This window comes from Diabrotica virgifera, chromosome 6 (genome assembly GCF_917563875.1).
Source record: "Diabrotica virgifera virgifera chromosome 6, PGI_DIABVI_V3a".
NCBI lineage: Eukaryota > Metazoa > Arthropoda > Insecta > Coleoptera > Chrysomelidae > Diabrotica > Diabrotica virgifera.
The window spans coordinates 57,554,873-57,567,782 of record NC_065448.1 but is presented as its reverse complement, the minus strand read 5'-3'; the positions used below and the strand labels follow the sequence as shown (position 1 = coordinate 57,567,782).

Genomic DNA, 12,910 nt, shown 5'->3' with positions numbered 1-12,910 from the left:
TAAGAACAAATCGAGGGTTTAGTGTCAAATGTTATTTACATTATTTGTGAAATTGAGATAATATACCTATAATCGAATGCACCGTTTTCGACTTCTGTTAGTACCAAAAACCTGTATCTCTATTTGAAGTAGATTACAAAATACATTAAACGTTAACTACCAATTGTGAAAAAATTGTTCATGTCAAAAACATCTAAGAGGTGATAACGTTATTTCACAGGGAATTTCGTGATACATCAAAAATACAGTTATCGACGGTTAATGTTTATTGACACTAATATTTTAAGCTGTAATTATTGTAGACAGCGTTATTATTTATAATTCCTATTCGTTTGAAAAACGTTATTTTGATACTGGATACCTAAATAAATTTGTTTATTTTCGATGTTGTTCGAATCTACCATATAATAATATTATATGGTAGAATAATCTAATTACTCATTACATTTTTTAGTTTTGCTGAAGTTAAAAGAAAACGGATGTTATTTTCTGATTGCCGGTCACATATCTATTTGTCGTAATTATGTATTTAATCCTTAAGTACTAACACCCCGTCTCACAGACGGCATCTCTTCTCGAAAGTGGGATATCTCCCCTGCTAGAAAATTTTGAAGGTCACCCATTTATGACTTTTTAAGTTGGGTTGTTACTAGTAGTATTGAATTCGGCAGTTTGTTATTCGAAAGATATTTAGTCTCAAAGTGTGATTTTCGTCTAATAGACGGGGTGTTAGTGTTTGTGCCCAGTTCGTCATTTAAAATAAATTAAATAATGTGCCCATTTGGTCAAAAAAGATTAAATAAGGGGATACAGGCTATGAGGAAACTCTTTTGAATTGCCTTGATTAGATAGAAGAGGACATTAGCGAAGTGGAATCAATTTGTGATGAAAATGTTGCCATTGACTACCATTGCTACACTGTACCAACTTTAGTTTTTTTTTATATGTTTATTAGGCAATCTGTTATAACATATAACAATAGGCACATTTTATCTGAGAAATAATGACATGAAGAGATTGTGACCAGCGCCACACATCTCTATAGAGATAATATTAAATTACTGTATTACATATATTAACTTAGCTACTGTAACAATATTAATGTCTGTGCGGTAAATCTAATGGTGTCTGTCTCTTTAACCGTTTTGTTTCCTGACTGTTGTCTAACAAATTAATTGCAAGCACATTCGCGTGGCTTTCAAGGCGTACGATGTATTTTGCACTTAACTCCACTATCACTTCACTGACGGTTTTCGTTTCCAGATCATTGTAAATATCCCTGTTAGTAACAAACCACGGATCATCGATTATTGAACGTAACATCTTGGACTGGAATCTCTCAATTATGGATACATTCGACTTGGATGCTGTTCCCCAGAGCTGCAGACCATATGCTCATACTGATTTGAATATTGTGTTATAGACTAGCAGTTTATTTCTTGTCGTGAGCTTAGACTTACGCCCTAGAAGCCAATAATGCCTACTAAATTTTATGCCCAGTTGTTTCCGTTTGTTCCATATATGGGTTCTCCAGGTTAATCCCCTGTCTAAGTGCATGTCCAGATATTTTACAGAGGTAACTGAGGGAATTACCTTATGATTTATTGTTACTGAAGGTGATTCACCGTGACATTTTGTAAAAACAAACCAACTTTAGTGCCTGTCAGTTTTTTTTTGTTTTACCATTTTTTTAAAACATTTTTATTTTCATGTTTCTTACTCTTTGTTCAACTTGATTATAAATTTTTATCAAGAGTCTTTACTTTGTTTAATTTTTATCACACTTTCAGGAATAAAAATGCACACAAACAATCCTTCCATTCTTGTTAGGTATGTCTTTTATTTTAATAAATACAGATAAACTAGATTAATTACTGTGTTTTTTAGATAATTAATACTTTCAATAAGTCATCGAAATATTTTTTGCTTCAAAATATTTAACAAAAATTACCGCTAAAATGTTAAACCCGTCTCTCAGGCGGTTAGTTAGTGTTTACGTCATTGATTTAAGATATTAGTACTTAAGGGTTAATATTGTGATTTTGTCAGTGTTAACAGAAAAATTTCTAGTCGTAGCACAAAACTTGGTATGTCACGAATTTTCAATTAAAAGACTTTTGTGCCAAGAAGAAAATATGAGAAGCCGCCAACCTGTTAACAATTGATGATAAAAAATTAAAAGGTTCAGTTGAACTCTGTGAGCAAAATATAATTAAAGAACAATATCACTTCTTCTACTACAATATTAAAGGAAGGGGGAAGATGAAGACGTGTAAAGATGCTATAAGTATTTAGACGGGTGAAGTCGAGTTCGCTCCGCTTCGTTCAGGTATATTTTAGAAGGGTACGAATTGGCTCCAGCATGAATGCGGGTAGGCTCTCATATAATCGCGGAAACATTAGACATTGTTGCCAAATCGTGTAATATTTATACTGCTTAGGAAATTTACATAGTGATATAGACTTTTTATAGGAAAATTATACTTTTAGACAAATACTTTTAGAGTTTGTTTTAGTTCAACATTGGCATATGTGGCAATTTTAACACAAATTATCGGTGTCGGCCGGTATGCGCTCGACCGTTTTGCGCTCTTACCTGAAATCGGCCGATTTGCGCTCTACACTCTAATACCCGAAAGTTAAGTTAGCACCGAAGGGTTAGGTCTTCCTCCTTTCCCATAGATATTTCTAGGAAGGTTCCTGTTTCTAACAAAAAGAGAAAATTTGAAAGAAGTGGCAACGCTGAGTGATATTTTCGACATGTTTAGGTAAAATAAATTTGGTCTATGGGAGCCAATTCGGACTCTACCTTTTTTAGTTCAGGTAAAATTCTTACCATTGGGAGCGAACTCGACCCCGTCCATTTAGACACTTCATAAGTTTAATCAAGTATATTCAATCATAAGTTTAATATTTGTATGATATTAGAAAAACAAAGTTTTTTATTTAAATATACTTGTAACATTTTTAATAATACAGGGTTAGGGCTGCATTGGATATCCTGAAAAATTTGAAAATATCAGGGAATTTAAGATAAAGTCAAAACTGATATGCTGAAAAACGAGGAAATATCAGGGAGATTTTCGCAACATTTTAGGGAAATTACAAATAACACTTTTACATTTTCATCCAGCAGTGCTAACCCGATAGTAAAACTATTATTATCAAGTGCGACGTTAACGGTTACAAAAAAAATATATCGGTAATACAATCAAAAAGTGTTATTAAATTATTAAATTATAAAATTATTAGAAACAAATTCTATTTTGTTCTCTGTAGCAAAACAATAACCTGTAATAATTTTTAAAATATGTCAATGGAATTATAATAATACTATAATATATTATATATAAATTTACAGATTTCTATTGTAATGTATTTTGCCTTTGTAATTACAAATTTATTGGCCGATATTACGTTTCAAAACAGTTTTTCGCATTTTCTGCCGCTTCGTGTTTTTCTAGTTAACGTTGTTTGATATTGAACCCTCGAAATGAGAAGGGTATTTAACTCCTCATCCATTAGAATTTAAATACACGTTTTTCTTCTACAATACTTTTTATTATAGTGTTATCAATCAATCAAGCAATCAATCAATATTCTTTATTTCATCTGACTTTAACAAGTATTTAAATGCGTCAAATACAATCTATCAGTAAAAAACTATAAGTACATAAAAACAGTTAACATAAAAACATATAAAATATACACAAAAGCATACAAATTGTTAAAAAGATGCCTGCAAGTATTCCTCTAACGAATAGAAAGTGTTTACCAGAAGTAAGTCCTTAACTGTTCTCTTAAATACATAAATATTTGACTCTTTAACATAATTAGGCAATTTATTATACAAACGAATGCATGTTGGGTAAGGACCCTTGCCCACAACGGTCAAGTGGCGAGCAGGGGTCACCAAATCATTTCCGTAACGAAAATTGTAGCCACTCGTTAAGGAAACATCACTTCTGCTAATAAAATTGCATATATGTGACCTTACATAAACAACACAACTGAAGTACAGCGAAATTAGAGTTAAAATATTTAATTGTTTAAAAACTGGTCTACAGGAATTCAAGCGCCTTCTAAACGTCATTGTACGAATAATTTTTTTTTGAAGAACAAGCACCTCATTAATTCGCGAACAATTTCCCCAACAAACCAAGCAATATTGCAAAATTGACTGTACATGAGCAAAATAGTAAGATATCTAGGGAGACAAAATTCCTAAGTTGCCATAGAACATAACAGTGCACAGACAATCTTCCCACTACATAATCAACGTGAGAGCTCCAAGACAAATTAGAATCCAGGTAAACACCTAACAACCTAGTGGAGTGGCTATTTACCACTGACCCATTGTCAAGTTTTACTAATGGACTCATCTGCATAGTAGAAGGTGAAAAGGTTACCATATTGGTCTTTGATCCATTTATTATATTATGTTATGTTATGTTATTTATATGTTCAAAAATTGGACTGGTATAAAATGACTGGTTTTTGAAAAAAATAAGATCAAATTATAGAGCGCATTTTTTAATTTTCTTAAAAACCTTTCTTTTTCTCCATGTAACTCGAAAATGATAAGAGATACCAAAAAATGATACCACACAGAAATGTAGGGTTTTTCCAGATAAAAATTTTCCTTTTATTTTTCATTACTGTATCTCTTATCATTTTCCAGTTCATGGAGGAAAAAGAAGATTTTTAAGAAAATTTAAAAATGCTCTCTAAAATTTGATCTTTTTTATTCAAAAACCATTCATTTTAAACCCGTCCAACTTTCTGAACATAGAAATAACACTATAGTAAAAGGTATTGTAGAAGGAAAACAACGCATTTACATTTTTTGGTGGATGGGGGTTAAAATTACTTCTCATTTTTTTTAAAACACACTAGTTTTTAATTTTGTTTGCAGCATATCTCGCTTAGTTTTAATGTAATGAAACTCTAATATAGCTCATTTTAAAGGTCTTTTTAAGCACTACAAAAGGTATTGGTAGCATTATACACCTAAAATCGACCGTTTCTCTGTTATTTCAAGTTGAATACACCAATCTGTGAATGTACCAAAAAGAAACTATTTTCACCTACCATATCTCTTTTTGTATTATAACTAGAAGAGTTATGGAGGCAAGTGTCTCTTTGTTTTCTTATAAAAAAATGTTGAATATAGTTTTTTTAGTTAGATGTATGGTTTTCAAGGTATTCGCAGAAAACCGTTCGAAAAGGTATTATGTTTCAATGAACATGGCTAAGTTTCAACCATGAATAACTCAAAAAGTATTGAGTTTTCAATTATAGAACAGTTTTTGCTTAGAATTAGGTTCTCTAGCGAATTCCGTGTTAATTTTAACCAAAAATGTTTCCATCCCTGAGAAGGGGTGGGAACCACCCCAAGATAAAAGCACACATTGGCATAGGGTGCACTTTGAATTAGGAGATAAGTAGAGGCTAGTCCCAAAATTTCATTAAAATCCATGCAGTAAGATAGAATTCGGAGGTAATATCCTATTCTTGCTCCCATTGACTGGCGTATTAGTCAACCGATCCTACTGCAGGATACAAAGGTGATGTTATCGATGTCAATAAATCTAAAAAAATGCTAAATACCTGGCCGGGTCAAAGTAACGGGACTATCTCGTGGGACTATCTTATTTCTCATCAAAAAAATCCAACTACTTCCCTAAGTTTAATGCGATATTTTTGTCTATAAGTTTATCAGTAATTATTAAAGCAGTGAGCAGCTAGTATTTACTTATAATTAGTAAAGACTACGTCGCGTCGTACAGTAATATACAACGAAACCTATAATCAAATCAGGTGACAGGCACAACAACTGTGTTTTTAAAAATAATCAAACATCATTTCAGCCTTGAGCTAGACGATTCACGGTTCGGTATCTATTATATTCGGTATAATTGTTGCGTTTAGTTGAAGTTGAAACACAATAATTCAATCATACACGAACGTTTTTATTGTGTAGTGACGATGACTGTGCTGTCGGAAGATATTTGTGAATTAATTCAACAATGCTTCAACGAAAAAATCGAAAATTTTGATATCAAAATAAACGAAGGAAACAAAAAAGGTGAGGGATACATTGGAGAAATTATTTTTGCTTCGCTGGAAAATAAAGTAACCGGCAAAGAAGAACATTTGGTGATAAAAAAAGTATTTGGTAGTGAAATAGAAAAGACGCGTGAATTTTTATCTTCGTCGTATTTAAACGAAATCTTGTTTTACAAAAATGTGTGGCCTGAGTTAAGGAAGTTCCAGGACACATTTCCAGAAATCAAACCTGTGGATGTGGTACCAAAATGTTACGGAACATCTAGTGTTAAGGGAAGCGAAAAAGTGATTTTGGAAAATTTAAAGTTTAAAGGTTATGAGATACATCCCAAACGGACGCCGTTAAGCAAAGAACTATATGAAGATATCTTTGCTTTATACGGAAAGTACCATGCAACCTCTTTTGCATACAAACATTACCATCCGGAAGAATTTCAAAAACTGACGGTGGATTTAAAAAATAATTGGTGTGGTTTCCAAGAAACAGAACTCTGTATTACAGCTATTAAACACAGTTTTGTGGGTGTTAAAATGATTCTGGAGTATACCAAAGAAGAAGAAATTTTAAAGAAAATGGCTCCTTATATTGAAAATGCTAGGAAGATTTTTTCTGACAGTCTTAACTATGAAGGGCCAAATTCAGTTTTAATACATGGTGATTGCTGGAGCAATAACATGATGTTTAAGTACAATGTAAGTATTTATTTATTTATTTATAAAGCTCAACATGTCTTAATACCTGAAAAGTTTAATTTTCCATTACAATTACTATTTACAACTATTTATATAAAATACATTTAGCATTTCTTATAGTCTTTCCATATATTTTTTAACTACTACCTTCTATCTCTTCTATCGCTTTTGGTACAATTCCTTTCCAATTTTCAATATTACCTTTTGGTAAGTCTTCATATGCGCTGTCCCTCCATCCCTTTCTTGATCTACCTTTTCTTCTTTTTTGACAATGTGAGTATTACCTACTAAATAGATACATACATATTTTTAGTTGCCCAATATCGATTGTCTCAGATTTTAATTATCATTTTTTAATAAAACAATTTTTTGCTCCTTTTCACATCCGTTTTTTCTTTGTTTTTGAATATATTTTTGACACCAAACCGCAAATTGTAAAATAAATTATAAGCTGTTGTTAAGGGGATTGGTGCAAAATTTCGGGCCAATGTATTTTAAACGCACTCATTTTTTTTTAAATGCGAGACGACTAATATGTATTTTTAAAAAATTTATTTAGTTTTTATTAGTTTATTTTAATAAGTTACAGAGGTGAAAAAGAAAAAGAGAAAATTTAATAGTGATTTTCAATTTTAAACAAATAGTTACAGTTAAGCAAATTAAACACTACAGTTGTTAAACTTAACAAAATAATATCTAAACTTACCTAAGTAATCACAATCTGAAAGAACAAACACCTAAGACAAGACACAAAAGCAAGAATCTATAAAGCAGCAACTAGACATATATTGACATACACGGCGGAGACAAGACCTGATACATCTAAAACGAGACGACTATACTAGAAACAACAGAGATGAAAATACTCCGAGGAATATCAGGAAAAAGTCTGTTGGATAGGGAGATAAGCGAAACATAAGAAGATCATGCGATGTACAAGACCTAAACGGATGGGTGACAAAACGAAAACAGGAGTGGAACAAACACATTAGTAGAACGGCAGAAGATAGAATAGTACGAATAGCACGAGATAAGTCACCAAATGGACGAAGAAGTATTGGCAGACCAAGAAAAAGATGGTGCGATAACTTAAACAATTTAGGAGGCTAATATTAAACAAGAAGAAACAGGCTGTAAAGCCTACATACAAGAAGGAAGAAGAAGAAGAAGACCTAAGTAATCTATAGAAAATAACCTAAATACCCATAAAATGCGTATATTGGAGATGATGGATATAAAGAACGATTAACATTATATCACATTATATTATTATATGACAAAAATATCACAAATTCATAAAATTAGTTGTAGTGGAATCACTGAAGGTGGATATGAGCTATTACCTCCGATTTCGTTGAACCTCCATCGATTTTCATGACAATTGGTGATCAGTTAGAGGATACCTCAAGGAACAAAGGTGACATGATGTCAACTTGCGCTTTTACCCTGGGGGTGGATGCCACCCCTTCTCGGGGTAAAAATTATTTTATTTAAAATAACCCCATAATTAGATGGGGGGACAAATTCTAAGCAAAATTTGTTATATAAAGTTATTAAAATATATCAAAACTTTTTGAGTTATTAAAGATCAAAAATTTTAATTTTTCGTAAAAAAAATGCATGTTTTTAACCGATTTTTCATAGATAACTCAAAAACTATAAGTTTTTACAAAAAAGTTATAATTACCAAAATTGAAGATAATAAAAAACTAAATAAACCTCTTACAAAAAAACCCTTTTAGTATCTACTAAAAGTGAGTTACAGGTAATTGAATTCATATTTTTTTCGGCGAGTACCCAAATCTAAGTATTCAAGCTTAAATTACGGGAAAATGATGCACTTTATAACATAAACTTATTAAACATTTGTGAAAGTACTTAGAAATATCTATCAAACGAGATACCGAACCAGTAATAGCATTAAAATTTATGCTCCAAAAATTTTTCAAACATTATCTTTTAAAAATTTCTTCAAAAAATGTTATCCTTTTTTTAAATAACTCAGTTAGTTTTTAATGTATCAGGTTCTCCTGAAAATGGTTTGAACGATAATTCTAAAGGCTATTAAAATCCGTTGAAATTAATCTTTTGAACCCCTTACTCTTTTAAAAATCAAAGATTAAATGGCCAGGGTTACATGGTCCTCGCAGCAAAATTTAAGATTTAAACGTTTCTATCTCGGTTATTTTTCACCCTATATAAATGTTAAAGAAGGTATAATATTTGATATAGAAAAAACTAAAATTTAGTTATTTACCATTTTTTACGTATATTGAGTATTTTTATAGTTATTATCAAAAAAAAAATTAAAATGACAATAATTTAAAAATTCAGGTTTTTTTAAATTATACCTTTTCTTTAAAAATATGCATTCTAAACCGGTAAAAATTATTAAAGTCATTACTTATGCTAAGACAAAGAAATGTTTGTAAGGATTAGTATAAATTTTAGTTTTTGTAGAAATGGCGTGTGTTTTATTTTACACTTTTTCCTAAAAAATTCGAAAGGGTTCTCTTTGTTTCATCATAACTTGCTGAATTTTGATGCTATTAACTTCTTCTGGAGTTCATTTGTTAGGTATTCTAAAGTACTTTCATAAGTGTTTAGCAGGTATATTTTATAAAATGCATGGTTTTCCCGTTATTTAAGCTTGAATACTTAGATTTTAGTGCTCATAGAAAAAAATATACATTCAATTACCCATAACTCACTTTGAATTAACATTAACTTAGTACTTTGAGTAAATAGTGTATTTAGTTTTTATTGTCTTCAATTTTGGTAGGAATAACTTTTTTGTAAAAGCTAATAGGTTTTGAGTTATACGTGAAAAACAGCTTTAAACATGCATTTTTTTACGAAAAAATAAAATCTTTGATCTTTAATACCTCAAAAAGTATTGATTTATGTTAATAACTTAATATAACAAATTTTGCTTAGAATTTGTCCCTCTATCGATTTATAGTATTATTTTTAATAAAATAATTTTCACCCCAGAAAAGGGGTGGCATCCACCCCCAGGGTAAAAGCGCAAGATTGCATCATGTCACCTTTGTTCCTTGAGGTATCTTCTACCTACTCACCAATTTTCATGAAAATCGATGGAGGTTCAACGAAATCGGAGGTGGAAACCTTCAGTGACTGCACTATTGTTCGTAAATATAATATACCATTCGGAACATTTTTTTTAAATACGACACTGAACCAGTCGCAGATTTTAAGTAAAGTTTACAGTACAATATAAATTACATTAATGAAAATTGTATTATTTTATAATAATTTTACCCCTTAAGTTTTATTTTATTTATCTAATTATCACCTTTTTCACGTTTTAGGATAAAAAGGAACTAGAAGATATAAAACTATTAGATTTCCAAATGTCAAGAGCATCAACTCCTGTATTTGATCTTACATATACATTTTATTCCGGAGCTGGTCCGGAAGAACTTAAAAATTGGGAACATTTCTTAAAAATTTATCACAACAGCCTCAAATCATCACTGCAACAGTATAACCTGGATGGTGATAAAATTTATCCATATGAAACGCTCAAAGCAGAGTGGAAAGAATATATTCAGTTTGGTTTTATCATGGGTATTATGATTTGGGGTGCAAAGTTTGTTGAGGAGGACGAAATGATTGACTTGGATGTTACAGAAAAGAAGGAGGAACGATCAAGCTTGAAAGCAAAAGAACAATATGCTTATCATGTTTTAGCTGTAATTGAACATTTTTTATTAAATAACTTTTTCATTGAAAGTTGATATTTTTAAGATTTTATATGTGTATATTTTTTATATTCAGAAAATAAAGACAAAGATTATTCATGTACAGAGGGCTGTGTTTCAAGTAAACGTCATTTTCTTTTTCTTTCCACTTTGCATATGCTGATGGAGGAAATGGGAGTCACCTAATAGGCAAGCGACAGCAACCCCTAAAATTACGTTATACCGACCACGAAAGTTAACTTTCAGGTGAATGACCAATTTTGGATATTCTTTTTGTTTTCGAGGTCTCTGATTCCGAATATGAAGTTTATTTTTATCTAGAATTGGAGGAACGTGTTCAAAATTTAAGTTTAAAGCAAAAATGCGAAATTTAATTTTGATGATTTTTCAACTTTACCTCGCTGTATCTTTGGTTGCTGGAAATTTTTCCATTTGAAAATTTTTCTGTGTCACCTCTGAAAGATTTAGATAGCAATAAGATTTGTCAAAAATGTTTAAACAAATTAAAAGAGGAGTTGTTAATTTTTAAACATTTTTTCGTCAGATTTCGTTAGTTTCATATTTACTTAAAAAGTTTGAGTGACAAACTTTTTAGTTTATAATTTTAACCAGCACAGCAATAAAACATAATTCATAAGGAAGTTTTTTGGAAAATTTTATTTCAAAATATGAAACAGGAAAAAAGTTGTGTGACTTTATAGACGAGCGGCACACCCCAAAAAACGCTTATTTCTCGAGATACTGACCTCGGTGTGGTGAATGGCTAATTTTGATCAGACTTTATATTTTTGAAGGTGCAGAAAACGAAAATTTCGTTTATTTTGAATTTTACGTGGGGGAACATGGTCAAAATAGCAATTTTACCCTAAAAATAAAAAAAAATAAATCACGTTTTTTGCGTTTAACTCGTTACAACTCTGTTCCATTTTAATATTTTTTCCGAAATTTTTACAGTATATTTTTCTTACCTTTCCGAAGACAGTGGGACCTGTCTCAATCTTTCTGTCTTATTATAATAAAAGTTATGAATTGTTTAAAGTAAAAGGTGCAGATTCCTGAGTTGAAAAGTTTAATCGCAAAAGTTGAGTGAAAAATTTTGAAATTTAGCTTTTTAATCAAGTTTGTATTAAAATATAGAGTACAAAAAACCAAACGTTTTATAGAAAAAAAAAATGCTGCAACTTTTGATTTTAAGAAAAACGTGATTTCATGATTTTTTTTATTTTTAGAGTAAAATTGCGTTTTTGACAATGTTACCCCATCTAAGAATGAAAATAAACCTGGGTTTCGTTTAAGCACCATCAAAAAGATAAATTATGATCAAAGTTAGCCATTCACCACACCACATCGTGGACAATCTGGAGAAATAAGTGTTTTTTTGGGGGGAGTGCCACTCGTCTATAAAGTCACATAACTTTTTTCCTATTGAATATTTTGACTTGAAATTTTCCAAAAAAACTTCTTCATGGCTTACGTTTTAATGCTGTGTTGATTAAAATTCTTAACTAAAAAGTTTGTCAGCCAACTTTTTTAAGTAAACATGAAACTAACGAAATCTGACGACAAACTGTTTAAAAATTAACAACTTATCTTTAAATTTGTTTATAGTGCAATCACTGAAAGTGGATATGAGCTATTACCTTCGATTTTGTTGAACCACCATTCGATTTGCATGAAAATTGGTGAATAGTTGGAGTATATCTCAAGAAACAAAGGTGAAATGGTGTTAATTTGCGCTTTTACCCTGGGGTGAATGCCACCCCTTCTCGAGCGTGAAAATTATTTTATTAAATATAACCGATTCTTTCAATATCGTCTGTTGTTTTTGTTCTACGATGTAGAATTTCTTCGTTTGGGATTCGATTTCTCGGAGAGACACCCAACATCTGGCGCTCCATAGTACTTTCAGTCATACAAATCCTGTTTACTTACTTTTTTGTGAGTGTTAATGTTTTTTCTCCATAAACAAGTAGTATAGGAACAATACTCTGGTCAAATATTTTACTTTTGAGGCATATGGGTTTAAAGTCCGATTTAAATACATATAGGCCAGGGTAATAAGACAAAAATACACCCTGTTCGTGACACTTCAGTAGCCAGGGTACTGAAGCGTTTTTTCGACAGGTAATACCTATAGGAACAAATTATAACTATTTCCTGCGTAGGCTCTGGCGGCCATTTTTATTTATAAACAATTAACTGTCAAAAACTGGCATTTTCCCTTTTTTTCCAAATCGACAGAAAACAGTGAAACTTATGATTTTTTTAGTACAAATATCTTCGAGATTATGGAAAAAGCTTTAAAATGACGTATTACAAAGTTTGATATACTCATTTATTGTTAATATAATTGCGAAAAAAGGTCTGAATTGCAAAAAAATATTTTCTCAATAACTGTTGTAAAAATTAGTGTACAGCTTTGA

At 31.0% G+C, this 12,910-nt stretch overlaps 1 protein-coding gene across 1 annotated transcript; it reads left to right on the top strand.

The window, feature by feature from the left end:
• Nucleotides 1–5,738: 5,738 nt before the first annotated feature.
• LOC114325829 (uncharacterized) lies at nucleotides 5,739–10,590 on the top strand. Its single transcript, XM_028273959.2, has 2 exons — nucleotides 5,739–6,762; nucleotides 10,095–10,590. Exons 1-2 carry the CDS (start codon nucleotides 5,989–5,991, stop codon nucleotides 10,521–10,523), a joined length of 1,203 nt encoding a protein of 400 aa, XP_028129760.1. The 5' UTR covers nucleotides 5,739–5,988; the 3' UTR covers nucleotides 10,524–10,590.
• Nucleotides 10,591–12,910: the final 2,320 nt, after the last annotated feature.